Genomic DNA, 18,671 nt, shown 5'->3' with positions numbered 1-18,671 from the left:
TGCCTGTCAATTCAGATGCAAACCCCTTTAGTTCAAACTAAGGACTTAATTCTTAATCCTTTTCTCTCCAGTGGTACAATCCATCCCCACCACCACCAAAGTATGACGATGCTGCGCGACTCTACAATTTCTATCTCCCAACACTTGTGTGCCGTTCTATATTTCTCGTCTATGGCTAAACTTCTCACTATTCGTAAATGGGTGGCTAAACTGTGCGCCGCTCTATATTTCTCGTCTTTGGCTAAACTCGCCACTCCCTCCGAGGTTGGGAATGAGCAGGCACGCCTCCGCGGCGAGATGACCCAGTTCTCGCGCGATTGGAGATTCCCAACCGCTTGGGCGGGTCATTTGAATGCGAGCGAGTCGCCGCTGGAAGGAAGTTTTTGATTTTGTGTATTAAATGGTGATCGTGGCTATGGAAGAGGACAAGGCGGCAATTGATTCTCCCGGTGATGCTGACGGTGAGATCACGATGCCCTTTCTGTCTTTCTTTCGAACACAGTTTAAAATAATATTAATATTTGTTTATATATTTATTCTATTACTCCAGCCGCCCATATCAATCAGTGACTCTGGGAGGCTTAAAATTCCCAAATTATAATAAAGTTTAATATTATATTAACTGAAATAAATATTTAATATGTAATGACTGTTATATTTTGCATTATTATAAAATTATTACATTATGTGTTTTATTGCTATTATAGCACATTATTTTTATAATATAGAATTAATTAACTTCTATTCATATATATATATATTCATATATATATATATATATATAATATAACAATAACTACATATTAAATATTTATTTATTTCAGTTAATGTTATATTAAACTTTATTATAATTTTGGAATTTTAAGTCTCCCAGAGTCACTGGTTGAGATGGGCGGCTGATATATATATATTCATTCATATTCTACTACTCCAGCCGCCCATCTCAACCAGTGACTCTGGGAGACTTAAAATTCCAAAATTATAATAAAGTTTAATATAACATTAACTGAAATAAATAAATATTTAATATGTAGTGATTGTTATATTTTGCATTATTATAAAATTATTACATTATGTTTTTCTATTGCTATTATAGCACATTATTTTTATAATAATGAATTAATTGCCTTCTATTGATATATGTGTGTGTGTGTGTGTGTGTGTGTGTGCATATAAACCCTACTTCCCTTTTAGCATTTTTGGAACTGGCCACGATTCTTTTGGGAAACTATTTAATAATAGTTGTCATAAAATACAGGTACTCTATGTGTTGTTAGTAAAGAGATCAATTGTTCTTCATTCTCAACTTAAGAATGCTTTCATTTTTATTTTGGAATTGGTCTTATGATATTAAATATTTCTGCTATCTATTTGTTGGCAGATTTGTAAAAACATTTGTATCCTTAGAAAAGCGTGAAAATGTTGTGCAAAAAGTTATAATACTTTTATTTTATTTTCATTATAATTTATTTTATTTATTTTATTTTCATTATAATACTTTTATTTTCATTATAATTTTTATATATATTTATAATACTTTTAAAACCATTTCTGCCTTTGCGTTCCCTCTACCTATGATATTAAATATTTTTGTGTCTATTGCAGATAGGTAAAAATACTTGTTTTTCTTACAGTGAAAATGTGCAAAACATCATTAGTCTATTTTCCCTTCTTTTTCCTTAAAGCAAGAAATTGGGATACAATTTCTTCAAACTTAAATGACTTATGCTTTCATCTCAACTCCAAGATCTCAAATATCAAAAAGTCACTTCAGTTGAGAAAAATAGGTAAGAACATTTCATTTTGTTTAGGGCAGAACTGGTGTTTGCAATAGTGTTTTGTAAATTGATCTGGGAGTCTGTTGGGAACGTATGCATGGAAAATGCCACTCTGAAAAATATTACACTTGCAGATTATTTCATTCCCTTTGTACAAGGCATTAACTATGCAATTTACTGCCGTCCAACGTTGTGTCTGCCAATTGAGATAGTTAAGACTGAATTATTAAGACTGAATAATTATATGGAGAATTAATGCTACAATAATTCCTAAATCACAGGAAGAATATCTTAAACAATCACAAAAGTGTTACTGCCTTCCTCAATGCATCTGCTTAGTCACTGTTTGATGTCACATTTTATTTATTTGTATCCCACCTTTATTATTTTTACAAATAACTCAGGGCAGCAAACATATCCAAACACACCTTCCTCCTATTTTCCCCATAACAACAACCCAGTTACTCTGTGGTAAGATGGGTGGCCAATAAATTTTATAAATAAATAAACTTGTGAGGTGTGTTGGGCTGAGACATGTGACTAGCCCAAAGTCACCCAGATGGCTTTCATGGCTAAGACGGAACTTGAATTCAGGGTCTCCTGCTTTCCAGCCTGATGTCTTAACCACAAGACCAAACTGGCTCTCAGATGCTGGGTCATGTTTTGGCTAATTCTATAAAGCTCTTCTTGAATGACGGGTATCAAAACCTGTAGAAGTATTAGCAAAAGTCTGACATCATCTTGGAGGCTAGCCAACCACAGTTATAGAAAGAATGAAAGATTTCAGAATACAAAGGAGAAGACTTCTCAGTGCTAACATGATGAGGAATTGGCTTGTGTTCAACATGTAGCAATTTTGGATTAGACCTACATTTACTTTACTTAGTTGAGGAGAGAGGCAACCTAGAACTAAGAAAAAATTTCCTGACAATTAATCAGGTTGTGAATGCTCCAGCACTGTTTTTAAGAAGAGATTGGAGAACCATTTGTCTGAAATAGTATTGGTGGGTTTCCTACCTGAGCAGGGGGTTGGGCTAGAATAGTGATGGCTAAACGTTTTCTCATCGTGTACCGAAAGTGCGCACGGGTGCCGGCACCCATAGTGCAATGCGCACACAACCCCCCTACTCCCCCGTGCATTCGCACGTGGACCCCCCGCGCACACAACCCTGTCCCCCATTTTTGGCCTAGGAGGCCTCCCCTGCAGACTCCTGGGCCCAAAAATGAGCCGGGGGGCTGCCCCCCCCATGCATGCACCCCACCCAGGGGTGGTTTCTAAATTTTTTTACTACGGTTCTGTGGATGTGGCTTATTTTGTGGGTGTGGCTTGGAGGTTTAATATGATGGTGGGCGTGGCCAACTTTTTTTTTTTTAACTTTTGAAAGCATTTTTTCTACAACCTTAAGAGGTTGCAGAAAAAAAATGCTTTTCAAAGCCTCTGACCATCAGGCAACTCAGCTGGGATCACCAGAGGCTTTTAAAGGCATTTTTTCCCCCTACAACCTCTTCCACTGAAGAGGTTGTAGAAAAAATGCTTTTAAAAGTTTTTTTTAAAAAAGCCTCTAATGAGGTGGGCAGGGTAAGCGAGCGGCGACCGGGCTGGGGACCGGTTCACGGGTGTGGCCAGCCAATGTTATTACCGGTTCTCGAACTACTACAAATTTTTACTCCTGGTTCTCAAGAAAACCAGGAGCAACCCACCACTGGTCCCGCCTCCCGCACATCCTGAAAATCAGCTGACCAGCAGGATGCGTGGAGGAGCTGACCTGGCCGGCTGCTCTTGTGCCTGCAGAGATGGCTCTACGTGCCAGCTGTTGCACGCGTGCCATAGGTTTGCCATCATGGAACTAGAAGACCTCCAGGGTCCTTTGCAACTGTTTGTTCTGTTCTGTTATATATTCCATTCCAGTTTTTCCATGTTTTGACTGATCTTGTTTATTTGTAGACCAGGATCCATCTTTGAAGACAGTGCTCAGTAAGGTAGTCCACGAAATGTTTCTCTTAAATAACCTCCTTAATAAATTGGAAGAGGAATATCACCATCAGAAGAGACTGCAGAAACAACTCAAGGTACTAATGATATTTAGTGCCTCAGAACCAGCGGTGAAATCTAAATTTTTTTGCTACCAGTTCTGTGGCCGTGGCTTAATTAGTGGGCGGGGCTTGGTGGTAAGGTGACTGGGAGGGGGTGGCTTGGTGGTCAGGTGGGCGGGGCCAAGTCAATGTCACTTCTTTGCCCTTTTTTAACCTACAAAACACAACACAACTGGCTCACCCACAATGTAAAAGCAGCTGTGCTAGACCCAAAATAGCCCCTACAACAAGCAGGAACCTCACACAGCCACAAAAAGCCCAAAAAACCAACTTTCACACTTTACACACACAAAATTCCACATACAGCTTTGTGAGATTTTGTGTGATTGTGTAGTTAAAGTGAAACACTACAGAAACACACTAAATCTCAGAAAGCTGCACAAATATTATTTTATTTTTATTTATTTTTATTTTTATATAAAAGCAGCTAAATTTAAAACTTCCTAAACTTTAAATGGCAAAGAGCCATTAAGAGCCATAAAAAGAGCAACTAAAAAAAAACCCAATTAACTATTTTTTTAAAGCTCCCAAAGGGGAAAAAAACTTACCCAATTGAACAGGGGTCTCCAACCTTGGCAACTTTAAGACTTGTAGACTTCAACTCCCAGTATTCCTCAGCCAGCTTTGCTTTGCTGGCTGAGGAATTCTGGGAGTTGAAGTCCACAACTCCCTGCCTGCTTGATTGCAGGCAGGGAGATTCAGTTGCTTGCTGATGCAATGGATTGCAGGGATTACAGGAAGGCGTTGCGACCAGCAGCTAAGGTAAGCAAGCTGAAGGAGGGGAGGGGGAGGGATTTTTGCTACTAATTAGCAGGCAGAGCCATTTAAAAGGAAAAAAAGGCTCTGATGATTGCGCGGCTCAGCTGGGCATGGGGGGCGGGGGCAGGGATTTTTGCTACCGGTTCTCTGAAGTGCCCGCTGCCATCGCTACCTACTCGCCCGAGCCAGTCTGAACCAGGAGCATTTCACCCCTGCTCAGAACCTCAATAAAATGTATCTTCTGAGATGAAGGTGGCCTCTACAGATGTTAAGCATCTGAGGCAATATTGTCCCACTTGCCTACAGCCTCCCAGCAATGGTTCTCAACCTTTTCTTCACCACGGACCACTTTAAATACCTTTTTGGCCACGAACCATGGCCACATACTCCCAAGACTCAAGATTTAAATCATAACATTTCTTCAAGCCTTTGTGGACCCCCTTTGACAACATCATGTCTTTAGAAGAGCACCTTACGGCTGTGGCCGGGAGGATTTTTCGTCAGGTTCGCCTGATTCGCCAGTTGCGTCCCTTTCTGGATCGGGACTCCTTACGCATGGTCACTCATGCCCTCGTCACTTCCTGCCTGGACTACTGCAATGCTCTCTACATGGGGCTCCCCTTGAGGAGCACCCAGAGGCTCCAACTGGTGCAGAGTGCAGCCGCGCGGGTGGTTACGGGAGCGACGTGGCGTTCCCATATAACACCTCTCCTGCGCGAGCTGCACTGGCTCCCGGTGGTCTTCCGGGTGCGCTTCAAGGTTTTGGTTACCACCTTTAGAGCACTCCATGGCTTAGGACCTGGATACTTACAGGACCGCCTGATGCCACCAGTAGCCTCTCACCAGCCAGTACGCTCTCATAGAGAGGGGCTCCTCAGGGTGCCGTCGGCCAAACAGTGTTGGCAGGCGGCCCCCAGGGGGAGAGCCTTCTCTGTGGGGGGGCACCTGTTATCTGGAATGAGCTCCCCCCGGAGATACGGAGGATCCCGGATTTACGCACCTTCCGCCGTGCCCTCAAGACCTTTTTATTCCAACAGGCTGGCCTAGCCTAACTTTCCCTTTTAAATGGTATATCAGTAATTTTAAATCCGTTTTTAAATATGGGGATGTTTTAATTCGTCTCGGGCCAAATTGTTTAATACGTTTTTATACTGTTTTAAATTTTATTATCTGTGTATTTTATCTTTTTGGTTGTTCACCGCCCTGAGTCCTTCGGGAGTAGGGCGGTATATAAATCTAATAAAATAAAATAAATAAATAATAAATCACAACCCCCAGGTGTCTGTGGACTGCCAGTCGAGAACCACTGTATTTACATTATTCTAGAAGGTTGCTATAGTGCAGGGGTGAGCAAATATGGCCCCTTTATGACCTGTGGACTTCAACTCCCAGAATTCCTGAGCCAGCTTGGCTGTCTCAGTAATTCTGGGAGTTGAAGTCCACAGGTTGTAAAAGGGCCACATTTGCCCACCCCTGCTATAGTGTCTTCTTCAGCAGAGGACCAAGAGTTATGAATTAATCCTAACTACAGGTAGTCCTCGACTTACAACAGTTCATTTAGTGACCGTTCGAAGTTACAATGACACTGAAAATACTGATTTATGACCGTTTTTCATGCGACCATTGTAGCATCCCCATGGTCACGCGATCAAATGCTTGGCAACTGATTCATATTTCTGACGGTTGCAGTGTCCTGGGGTCATGTGATCACCATTTGCAACTTTCAGACAAGGAAAGTCAATGGGGAAGCCAGATTCACTTAACAACCGTGTTACTAACTTAACACAGTTATTCACTTAACAACAGTAGCAAGAAAAAGTGGTGAAGTGGAGCAAAATTCACTTAACAAGTGTTTCACTTAGCAACATAAATTTTGGCCTCAATTCTGATCGTAACTCGAGGACTACCTCTATTTCACTCTTAGCTGCAGAAACGTGTGTTTGGGGAATTGTTTGTTGTATGTAGTACAACTACCAAAAGCTATTTCTTGTGGCAACGGAATGAAGTTCCCTGCATAAGCTACCTTGAGTTCCTGAAAGATGGGAAATAAATCTAGTAAATATGCAAAAAGTAAACCAAGTGTGCAATTTATTTTAGCTTAACTCAGAGTGAACTAAAATAAGATTTGCACATTAGCTAGAAATCAACAGAAGCATCCAGGTTCATGGATTAATACAGGATAGGTTGGAATTTGTATCACTAGTATATTTGAAGTAATTTCATTAGGCATCATAAGAATCCTATCATGGTATTTTGATGTGAAAATAGTCATCGTTTATAATATTTTGAAAACAAACATTTCAGGAGGCTCCTGGATTTTTTTCTATGCCCTAAGCCCGTGATGGCGAACCTATGGCATGCAAGCCACAGTGGGTGCGCGAGCAGTCGCCCCAGTTCAGCTCGGCTGCGAATGCAAGCACACTCCCGCCAGCCAGCTGGTTGTTTTTTGGTTTTTTTTTTTAAATTTGATTTATATGCCGCCCTTCTCCGGAGACTCAGGGCGGCTTACAATGCGTTAAGCAATAGCCTTCATACTTTTGTATATTTATACAAAGTCAGCTTATTGCCCCCACAAACTGGGTCCTCATTTCGCTTACCTTAGAAAGGATGGAAGGCTGAGTCAACCTTGAGCCTGGTGAGATTCAAACTTACAGTAATTGCAGACAGCTGGTGTTAATCACAATGCTATCAGTCTGCTGAGCCACCAGGCCCTATAGTTGGGTCTCTGCCATGTAGGCGTGTGCGTACATTACATTTTGGGGGTTCGGGCATGCATCCGTGGTTTGGGCACTCAGTCCAGAAAAGTTTCACCATCACAGCCTTAAACTATCATTTTGCTTTCATGTTTCCTAGAGTGTTCTATATTTCTTTCTATACATGCTTACTGTATGAGACCTCCGAAGTAGATTTAGCTTAATCATTTCTGAGATGGCATCTCACAAATGAGAAACCGGCTGGTCTACATGACTTTCTCCATATTCCAAATGGCCATCAGTATCTAATAATCCAGTCTTGTGCATTGATATTTCTGATTACAGGATCTGCAAGAGTCGATGGAGAGGGACTACCTCGAAGCCCAGCATCTTGAAGAAAACGTGCCGATCTACCTTCCCCGAGCCACACAAGGCAGGTCTGTTTCCTGTCAATCACTTTGGTTACCAAGGTACAAAAGAGATACGGTACTTTTCGGAGTATAAGAAACACTTTTTCCCCCCTCTAAAAGAGAGTGGAAATGTTCGTGTGTCTTATACACCGAATACAGCCATTTTTGGCCTCCCAAAATCATGTCCTGCAAGTCTTGTTTTTACCAAAAACAGACCTGTTTTTGCCAAAAACAGGATGCGCAGAGGGTTTGGGAGGCCTGCAGAGTGTTCCTCGGGGCCGGGGAGGGCAAAAACCAGACATGCGGAGACCAAAAGCTTTTTTTTTTTTTTTTCTTGTTTTCCTCTTCGAAATCTTGGTGCATCTTATACTCCGGTGCGTCTTATAGTCCGAACAATATGGTATATGTACTATGAAGAAATAGCCGATGTTTTGCATGTTTTACAATTGGACTGAACAATTATATGAAGTATCAATGCGACAGTAATTCCTGAATGACAGGCAGGATGTCTTAAACGACCACACAAGTGTTACTGCCTTCCTGTTTCTGCTGCAAGCTTCCTCAATGCATCTGCTTGGTTGCAATTTGAGGCCACATTTTATTTATTTATTTATTTTATTTGTAACCCGCTTTTATTATTTTTACAAATAACTCAGAGTAGCAAACATATCCAACACATCTTCCTCCTCCTATTTTTTCTCACAACAACCCAGTTACTCTGTGATAAGACGGGTGGCCAATAAATTTTATAAATAAATAAACCTTGTGAGCTGTGTTGGGCTGAGACATGTGACTAGCCCAAAGTCACCCAAATGGCTGTCATGGCTAAGACGGGACTTGAACTCAGGGTCTGCTTGCTTTCTAGCCTGATGCCTTAACCACTAGGCCAAAATGGCTCTCAAATGCTAGACCATGCATACTTAGAAAAGATATGTAGAAAGCGGAACCAGTATGCTCTGTCCCATATTTGGGTAGACCCCAAATGTTTAATATTTTTAATGTTTTTAATTTTTAAATGTTTTTATAATGATTTTTTAAAATATATTGTGAGCCGCCCTGAGTCTTTGGAGAGGGGCGACATATAAATTGAATTAATTAAATTAAATTAGACCAGATTGCCCTGATAAACCGGTCTCACCAGAAAAACACTTAGAAAAAATATAGGTGGAAGAGGCTTTAGAACAGGGGTGTCAAACTCGATTTCATTGAGGGCCGCATCAGGGTTGTGTTTGACCTCTGGGGGGGCATGGCCTGGGTGAGTGTGGCCAGCATGATGTCACTTGTGTTGGGGGGGCACCTGTGGCGGCCCGCGTGCTCTGCCAACGAAAACGGGCTCCCAAGCTCCATGTTTGGCTGTGACGGCCTCCTGTAACCCTCTGCCAGCGAAAACGGAGCTCGGGGTGGTCACAAGTGGCCCTTGCAAGCTCCGCTTTCGGCTGGGATGACCTCCTGCAACCCTCTGCCAGTGAAAACGGAGCTCGGGAGTGCCGCACATTGTCCTCATGAGCTCCGTTTTCTCTAGTAGAGGCACAGCAGGTCTGTTTTTTGCTATGTCCAAGGTGGCCCTGCGGGGCAGATCTAAGCACCCAGTGGGCCGGATCCGGCCCCTGGGCCTTGAGTTTGATACCCCTGCTTTAGAAGATATCTAATCAAATCTGTTACTCAGTTCAGTAATTTAACAAGTGCAGTGACTTGCTTAACAACATGTCTCACTTAGCAATAAAAATGTTGGCTCAATTGTGCTCGTGAGTTGAGGGCTACCTGTATGTGTTGTTCTTTGCTAGTAGATTTTCCTCAGAGATGAGGCTTAGCTCTCAAATCTAAGGTTTTATATCATTTGCGAACTTATCAAATAAACCGATTCCTTTGTCGATTAATATTTCTTGGACAAATGGCACTGGAGCATTTTCTTTTTCTTGGCCTTTTGCAAACATTCCTGTCTCTGCCATGAAAACGCAGCGAAATCAAAGAAAATTGTATTGTCTTCCTTGCAGCTAGTACCAAAGTTGATGGATTTAAGTGTATTTATAGTTCTGGCATGGTCAGCTTTTGATGGACTCTCTTTGTTATGCATTGCAGTTCGATGGGCGTAACTCTAAAGGAGAAGGAACCATGCAAAGCTGAGGAGAATAAATGTGCAAAGAAGTCAGCCAAAATCCCCAAGTGCATCAGAGAAGCACCCTTCATAACGGACAAGGAGTTTGATAGTGTTCCCTCGTGAGTAAACTGCAAACAGGAAATTTAATCTGGTGCTTGTTATTATTGTGCTGGATCTGAACCATCATAATGACCAGCCAGTATAGAACCATAGGCCTGAAAGCCATCTTTGGGCCAATCACCAGGAGACTGTGAGTTCTAGTCCCACCTTAGGCATGAAAGCCATCTGGATGATTTTGGGCCAGTCAATCTCTCTCAGCCCAACCCACCTCACAGGGTTGTTGTGGAAAAAAGAGGAAGAAGAAGGCATTCTTCTATGTTCACTGCCTTAAGTTATTTATAAATTCCAGATTGACTTACGACCATAATTTTTTTTTTTTTTAATTTGATTTATATGCCGCCCTTCTCCGGAGACTCAGGGCGGCTTACAATGCGTTAAGCAATAGCCTTCATTCTTTTGTATATTTTATACAAAGTCAGCTTATTGCCCCCACAAACTGGGTCCTCATTTCACCTACCTTAGAAAGGATGGAAGGCTGAGTCAACCTTGAGCCTTGGAGAGATTCGAACCAGCAGAAATTGCAGGCAACTGTGTTAATAACAGGGTGCACTAAACCCCTGTACTATCAAGGCTCTTGATAATTGAGTCCAACATTTCCATTGCTAAGCCTGAGTGTTGTTAAGTGAGTTTTGCCTCATCTTACAATCTTTCTTGGCACAGTTCTTAAGTGAATCACTGCAGTTAAATTAGTAACATGGTTGTTAAGTGAAACTGGCTTCCCCATTGACTTTGTCAGAAAGTCGCAAAAGGTGATCATATGACCCCGGGACAATGCAACTGTCATAAATACATTGATCACGTGACCATGGGGATTCTGCAATGGTCATAAGTTACCATATTTTTCAGAGTATAAGACGTACCTTTTTTCCCCCTAAAAGGGGGTGAAAATTTAGGCGTGTCTTATACACGGAATGTAGCCCCTCCCACCCACTGGCCTCCACCCTTTGGCCTCTGCCTCCCAGCAGTTTACCTCCTTGCAGCAAGAAGAAACAGCTCATTTCAACTTCAGCACAGCCTAATTAGCACAAGTTGATTGGATCGGCCTCCCTACTCTCAGCTGTTTTGCGCCGGCCTGTGCTGCTTGCTGTAAGGAAGTAAATTGCTGGGAGTAGATTTTTTTTTTTTTTTTTTTTTTTTTTTTTTGGTGCTAATCAAGCTATGATGAAAATGAAAGTAAAGCAGGCAATTTGCTGTTTGCTGCAAAGAGGTAAAATTGCTGGGTGGCAGAGGCAGATTTCTTTTTCTTGTTTTCCTCACCAAAAAAGATAGGTGCATCTTATACTCGGAGCGTCTTATACTCCGAAAAATACAGTACTTTTTTCAGTGACGTAATTATGAAGAGTCACTAAACGAATGTTCTTATAACTTGACGACTACCTGTAATAAATGTGGGGGGAAAGTCTGATAAATTAATAGTGGTTAGTGAATTATGGCTGTTGAGGTATAACATGTGGACTTCCAAATGAAATGAGGTGGCTTTGGGATTGCATAACGCGCCATTCTTTCTGATTTTCTTTTCCTCTATATCCATAAATGTAAAAATGAGGAAAAGTTTATGGTTAATGTGCAGTTGTTACATAATGAAAACAAAGGTGCCATCCTTTTTCTAGACCCAACGGATGATCTCGAGCCCAAGTGATTATTTATTTATTTATTTATTTATTTATTTATTTATTTATTTATTGGTTCGGTTTATATGCTGCCCTTCTCCGGAGACTCAGGGCGGCTTACAATGCGTTAAGCAATAGCCTTCATACTTTTGTATATACCTGTTTAGTAGGGCTTTCAGCCCCCCCTAAGCGGTGTTCTTTTTTATATAAAGTCAGCTTCTTGCCCCCACAAACCGGGTCCTTATTTTACCTACCTCGAAAGGATGGAAGGCTGAGTCAACCTTGAGCCTGGTGAGATTTGAACTTGCAGTAATTGCAGGCAGCTGGTGTTACTTAACAGCACTTTAGTCTGCTGCGCCACCAAGGCTCTTCATTTTGTTGCTTCTTTAAAATATAAACAACCACAGAGTAGCGGATATATTTAGCCGCATGTGATTAAGTTGTGTGTTGTTGCTCAATGATTCAGCCAAGTAATCGGATCCTTGGTCAATTTTTTGGGGGGATGACAATAAGCTCAGAAAGCAGCCAAATCAATAACACTCTTCTCAAATGTGCCTCAAAATGTCGTGTGGGCCAAAAGATAATACAATGCGTGACTCAGCCATGACTCAAAAGCCAGATTCGATGAGTGATCCTTAATGGCTTGATTGGCGTCTCACAAGGCCCTATTCTGGGCTCACTGAGATGTTCAGAGATAGTACGAAGCTTGATTTAGGCTTGTCCAGACCTTCCCGTAGACCAGGGGTATCAAACTCAAGGCGTGTGGGCCAGATCTGGCCCGCAGGGTGCTTAGTTCTGCCCCACAGGGCCGACCTGGAAACAGCAAAAGACTGGCCCACAGTGCCTCTGCCACCAGGAACAGAGCTCGGGAGGGCCGCACACTGTGTTTTCGCTGGCAGAGGGTTGCAGGAGGCCATCACAGCCGAAAAAGGAGCTCAGGAGCCTGTTTTCGCTGGCAGAGCGCTCAGGCCACCACAGGTGCTGACACAAGTGACATTGCGCTGGCCATGCCCACCCCGAGGTCAAACACAACTCTGATGTGGCCCTCAATCAGTAGTGGGATTCAAATCCCGTCACTCATGGGCGCACACAACGCTTCTGCACAGAGACTTCCGAGCAGGTGGGCAGAGTCTTCCACCGCTACCAGTTCGCCAGATTTGGGGCAAACCAGTAGCAACCCACCACTGCCTTCAATGAAATCGAGTTTGACACCCTGACATAGACACCGACGCATATCTATGCTGCAAAAGAGTTGAGGGGGAAGCGTAGGTTGAAGATGGTTGCAGACTGGCTGTGTTCTGCCCCAGCTACGAACCCCAAAGAACGCAGCACACACAAAGTCCATTCAAACCTTAATTTACTGAATATAGCAGTCTTTTACAACAACAGCTGTTAATTAATTGCATTAACAGCCGCCAAGAATTCAAAGAATAATAACTGAAAACTGGTTGGCAGAATGCCCAGAAGCAATTTGCAGGAAGCTGATAAGATAAACAAGACAAAACACGAAGGTAGGTGAACTAAGTTGTTCCCTGCAAATTGCTTCAGTCGGCGTTCCTCCTTAAATAGGCTAAGGGAGTGGCCAATTAGCCTCAAGCCTTACTCTTGAGGAGACCTCCTCCTGAGGAGCCACTCCTGCCTTTTGGCAGCTCTGCGCGCCCGTGCATCGAGAAGAGCTCCTCCTCTTTGTCCTCTTCACTTAAAGGATCTTCTGGAGGTTCTGAAGGCCCTGGCTGAATCCCCGCCTCTGGCACCACATCTTCTCCAGCCTCTTCATTGTCTGACTCGATTGCCAGCTGCACAGGCTGCTGGCGCAGCACCACACCAGCCTCCTCGCTGTCTGAATCAGCTACTAGCTGCACAGGCCACGTACGGGCCACAACAGGCTGATGCACAGACCTCCCAAATCTAAATTACGTGTTGTGTGGAGATGTGCATCTTGCATGCTGATTGATTGATCCAACTTCCTTTTGGGAGGTGGACATTTTGAGCATTCTCCCCAGCCAGAATGGTAACATTACGCGTAGTAATTTTATAACCTTTCTTGCCACAATTGTTAAGTGAAACAGTGCAGTTGTTAAGTCAGTAACATGGTTGTTAAGTGAATCTGGCTTCCCCATTGACTTTGCTTGCCAGAAGGTTGCAAAAAGTGATCACATGACCCCAGGACACTGCAACCGTCATAAATACGGGCCAGTTTCCAAGTGTCCAAATTGCATGACTATAGGGATGCTACCGCGGTTAGTTCTGGAAATGAATTGCAGTAACATCTCAGGTTTCCTACTCTTATCCTTTTCAAATATTGTGTATGTCCCAAAAGTGCTTTTCCAAGAGGCAGCTAGACTTTCTCATTTTTCTTTGAAGATGTTTCGCTTCTCATCCAAGAAGCTTCTTCAGCTCTGACCGGAATGAAATATTCCTTGCAGACAGCTGGTCATTTGCATTCTTTTACAGAGTCGTTGAGGCCACTTGGAGGTTTGTTGTGTCCTCAAGGTCACCCGAGTAGTTGAAGCGCAAATGTTTCCTGCAGTCTGCAATTTTCCTGGAAATCCGTGCATACTCTCGCCCCATTCGTTCATACTCCCGCACTGTGTCCCTAAGGACACAGACAATGCTCCAAGTGGCCTCAACAATTCTCTAAAAGAATGCAAATGACTAGGAGTATTCAAGGAGTATAAAACAGTGGTCACCAACCGGTGGTCCACGGACCACTAGTGGCCCGTGAAAAAATTTTGGTGGTCCGCGGCGCACCTGGGTGGAAGAGCTGCTCCAGGATGAGCAATGGCAAGTCCTGTGACTAGAGCTCTGGAATATGGGACTAGCCAGGCAGCTCATGGTGGGGCTGTAAATCACCACCGTAAAGGGAGGTTTGTGCAACTTGCAACTTTGCAGCGCAGCCCTCGCCAGCTGGAATGAGGTAATGGTGCAAGTGGGGGTGGCGGTGCAGGCAGGCTGAAGCAACAGGTGGCGGGAACCCCGAGCTGTTTCTTCCCCCTGCTGTAGCTTCCTGTCGGCTGAACCCACCAGTGGCTGTCCCCGCCCCTCGCCCTCCCTTCCCAGTCACTCCTCGCCTGGCAAGGGAAGGGCGGGGGATGGAGATTCGGTCCATATTCCAGAGCGGGAGCGAAGCATTTCTTCCGGCCCTTGTTGGTGCTCCGTGCACCTCGATCCTTCGGGGAGACGCTTGACTTCCTGTCAGACCCAAGACACTGGCTGGCCCATGAGATATGAGAGAGAAAGAGAATCAGAGACAGAATGAAAGAGACAGAATGAAAGAGAGCAGGGTGGATAAATATCAATGATTTTTTTTAAAAAATAAAAAAAATCAGATTTTTTTTTTATTTAAATCGGATTTTTTTATTTAAATCAGTTTTTTTTTATTTTTATTGAATTTATTTTAATAAAAAACTTTTGGGGTAAAAATCTATCGTAAGATAGTTTTCTATTTAAGATACATAAATAATTTAGTTTATTCAGCATGAAATGGAGCTTAGTTATGTAGCATGAGGCTGTATATTCTGCAACACGGTGAGTCAACAGCGGATCAAAGGAGTAGCAGAGATGACAGTTGCTCTTTAAAAATTATGATTTAAATCGAGTTGATTTAAATCAAGTCTTTTTACTATTGATTTAAATCATTATTTAAATTGACTCGATTTAAATCAAATCCACCCTGAAAGAGAGAGAGAAAGAGACAGAGAGAGAATCTGAGAGATTTAGAGAGAGTGAGAGAGAGAATGAGAGAGAATCAGAATGAGAAAATCAGAATGAGAGAGAGAGAGTGGGGGAGAGAGAGGAGGGAGAGTGCCTGAAGGACCCCATCCCATCACTGGGAGTCCAGGCGCTTCAGCAAGCGGTACTCTGGATTCGTATTAATGGTCCGCAGGATTTAAAATTATGAACTTCGTGGTCCCTGAGGTCCAAAAGGTTGGGGGCCCCGGTATAAAACATTTCGCACCATCCAGTCAGAGCCGAAGAAGCTTCTTAGATGAGAAGTGAAACATCTTCAAAGAAAAAAAAACAGAAAGTCCAGTTGCCTCTTAAAGAAACACCTTTGGGACAACCATGACCTGGATGACTGAGAATCTCCACGGACTGTGTATGTCATTCTCATATTACATCCGTGCTTTGGAAAACACGCTTTCAGTCTTACTTAACATTAAGTTTTTTTCTTCTCCCCTGAAGGTACATGAAAGGCCGTCTGACCTGCAGCCACGTGAACGCGGTCGTTGCAGAGATCAACAAAGCTGTTGCTAGCAAATACAGCATCATGCGCCAGCCTCTTAAAACCATGGGGAACCCAACCAGGAACCTCTACTTCCGATTCCAGGAACAAGAAACCAAAGACACAAAAGGTAAGTTGTTAAGTGAAGTGCACGTCTCTAAATCAGAGGTCCCCAACCTCTGGTCCGTGGTATGCCAGCAACTGGGCCACGCAAACAAGCGAAGCCCCATCCGTGGGATGCAGGCAGCACATGAAACCACGCGCCCTCCGATCCATGAAAAAACTTCTCTCCATGCAACCGGTCCCTGGTGCCTAAAAGTTTGGGGGGGCTCTGCTCTAAATGCTATGGGAAGAGGGTACGTACTGTAGGAGCCTTCCATAAACAAGTACAGGGAGTCCTTGACTTGACCACAGCTGGCGCCAGAATTTCCATCGCAAAGCAAAGTGGTTAATAAGTGGGTTGTGCTTGATTTTACGACTTTTTTTTTTTTTTGGCCAGAGTTATAAAATGAATCACTGCAGTTGCTGAGTGAATTACGCAATGAATAAGGCCGTCTTATTGACTCTGCTTATTGGAATCCAGTTGGGAAGGTTGCAAATGGAGATCACGTCTCCCTGGGATGCTGCAATTTTAAATATAGGTAGTCTCCGACTTACGACCACAACTGATCCTAAAATGTCTATTGTTAAGTGAGACATTTGAATGGTTGATGGTCGGATTCCGAAAGATCTCCTGTATGGAGAATTAGTGCAAGGAAAGTGCCTCAGAGGGAGATCACAGCTGCGATATAAGGATATCTGCAAGAGGGACCTAAAGGCCCTGGGAATGGACATTAACAACTGGGAAACCAACAATCTGGGTCCTCATTTTTTCGACCTCAGAAGGATGGAAGGCCGAGTCAACCTTGAGCCAGTCAGGGTTGAACTGCTGGCTGTGGGCAGAGTTAGCCTGCAATACTGCATTCTAACCACTGTGCCACCACAGCTCCTAATGCAATTGGTATATACTTGTGGCCAATACAGGACCTCCAGATCAGGGGTGGATTCTACTTACCTTTATTACCGGTTTGCAACGGGATAGTGCTCGCTTCGCTTGCATGTGCAGAAGCTTCTGCACATGCGCAGATCACTGATGACGACATCCGGGGTAGTGGGCGGGGCCTCCCGCCGGTTTTACTACCGGTTCTTGCGAACCGGTCCGAATCAGGGGCAACCCACCACTGCTCCAGATGCTTTCAGACTGCATTTGACTCCCAAATGAAACCTTGTGTCTCCCCAGGTGAATATTTTATTGTGGAGGCTGATATTGAAGAATTCACCCAGCTGAAGGCTGACAAACGTTTTCACAGCATCCTGACGATCTTGCGACATTGCCACCGAGTGCGAGAAATCCGAGGATCCCGACTCGTCCGCTATGCCATCTGCTAAAAATTATTGGTCACTGCTGTGGACTTTTGTTTTGTTTTTTCCCTCCTGACAATGCTGCTTCTTAGTTTTGCTTCTTTCTTGCCATTATTAGAAAAGATGGGTCGGCATTAGTAAAACGTTTGTTGTGGGACAAAGATATTTTTAGCTTTTTGCTGTGTTGAAGGCAGTGGAACCAATATCACAGCTTTTCCTGCCATCTCCTCATTCCACTTTAATTTTCTACTTGGTGAGTTTAAGACATTTTAATTTGGCAACACGAGAAGCGTAATAGATGAAGTGTTTAAAATGTGATTCGCTCAACGTCTTTGGAACTAGAACTATTGAAGTTGTGTGTTGCTAATAAATCAGAGAAGGAATAAATGTGCAAAAGAACTGCTGGCTTGTATTGGTATGAATGAGAGTGTGGAATCACGGTGTCTGTTCATGAAAAAAAATCATTGGTGAAGATTTCCTCCCGAAATAGATTTTCAGCATAAAGGATTCCTTTGGAGGGTTGTAGGAGTTTGTAAGGTTTTTCAAACCTCTCAGGACACAGCTAAAGGGCATTGCATGCCAAAACAAGTAGACACAGAGACAGTTTTTCCCCCTCGTGCCATCACTGCTCAACACCTAATTGTCAGCGCTTCAACACTGGTATAGAGAGCAGAGGAGAGAGAGATAAGCTCTGAACTTTTGCCTGCTAAATCCCTTTGAAGTTGGGTTGTCATGGAAATGAGGAGGGGGGACATTCCTGGGAAATGATGAGACAAGAAGTCTGAAGAATGACTTGGAAGATAGCCAATGAGAAGCAGAGATTTGGGGATCGGAAAGGGAGGTATTGGGGGGCAAAAGATCAGCCTTGTCCGCATCGAGTCATGATCCGGTGGCTGTGCTCAATTAAAGAAAAGATTTCCTTAAAGATTGGCAGTTTGGAAATTCATTTATTTTGAGATAGCATCGAAGTCTGACACTAATTCTCACAGCACTGTCTTATCTGTATGGATATTTACCCATGTAGTAGGGCCGAATTATCCTTTTAACTTTTTCTACTACCTTCTCTTATTGGTATCATTATTGTGATTATTATTACTCTGTTGCTTTGCATGTACACTGAGAGTTTATGCATTGGAGACAAATTACTTGTGTGTCCAATCACACTTGGTCAAGCCATCTTTTTCATTGGATCTTCAGGCCTGCCACATTTCCTACTGTGGGAAACTGGGAGGGGGAATTGTGTGGAGGCAGGCTGATATATAGTCATAATAACATTCCTTTCTCAAGGAGTCAAGGCCATCTTGCCCTGCACCTGGAAGGCTGGAACTGGGAGGCATCTCCAGTTGGGACGGTGATTTGATTGGACCATGTGATGGACATGTGGGTGTTGGGCAGGGACTTGGACTTTCCTTTGGGTGGGGAAAATCTGGAAACTTTCAGATTCGGGTTTTCCCAGATGGGCCAATATGACATCTTTAATAAA

At 43.3% G+C, this 18,671-nt stretch overlaps 1 protein-coding gene across 1 annotated transcript; it reads left to right on the top strand.

The window, feature by feature from the left end:
* Window positions 1–376: 376 nt before the first annotated feature.
* Window positions 377–17,379, top strand: SKA1 (spindle and kinetochore associated complex subunit 1). Its single transcript, XM_070935992.1, has 7 exons — window positions 377–461; window positions 1,686–1,787; window positions 3,724–3,848; window positions 7,670–7,761; window positions 9,814–9,951; window positions 15,748–15,917; window positions 17,067–17,379. Exons 1-7 carry the CDS (start codon window positions 401–403, stop codon window positions 17,213–17,215), a joined length of 837 nt encoding a protein of 278 aa, XP_070792093.1. The 5' UTR covers window positions 377–400; the 3' UTR covers window positions 17,216–17,379.
* The last annotated feature ends 1,292 nt before the right edge of the window (window positions 17,380–18,671 follow it).

Source organism: Pituophis catenifer, unplaced genomic scaffold, assembly GCF_029215685.1.
Source record: "Pituophis catenifer annectens isolate HBS135680 unplaced genomic scaffold, rPitCat1.0.hap2 SCAF_2, whole genome shotgun sequence".
Lineage (NCBI taxonomy): Eukaryota > Metazoa > Chordata > Lepidosauria > Squamata > Colubridae > Pituophis > Pituophis catenifer.
This window is presented reverse-complemented; position numbering and strand designations above follow the sequence as displayed.

What these genes read in the sequence shown, in the direction of transcription:
- SKA1 (XM_070935992.1), top strand. Translation starts at nt 401, where the DNA reads ATGGTGATCGTGGCTATGGAAGAGGACAAGGCGGCAATTGATTCTCCC. An exon ending in TTCTCCCGGTGATGCTGACG is followed by an intron (nt 462 to 1,685) that starts GTGAGATCACGA and finishes TTTTCCTTAAAG; the next exon opens with CAAGAAATTGGGATACAATT. An exon ending in GAGTTTGATAGTGTTCCCTC is followed by an intron (nt 9,952 to 15,747) that starts GTGAGTAAACTG and finishes TCTCCCCTGAAG; the next exon opens with GTACATGAAAGGCCGTCTGA.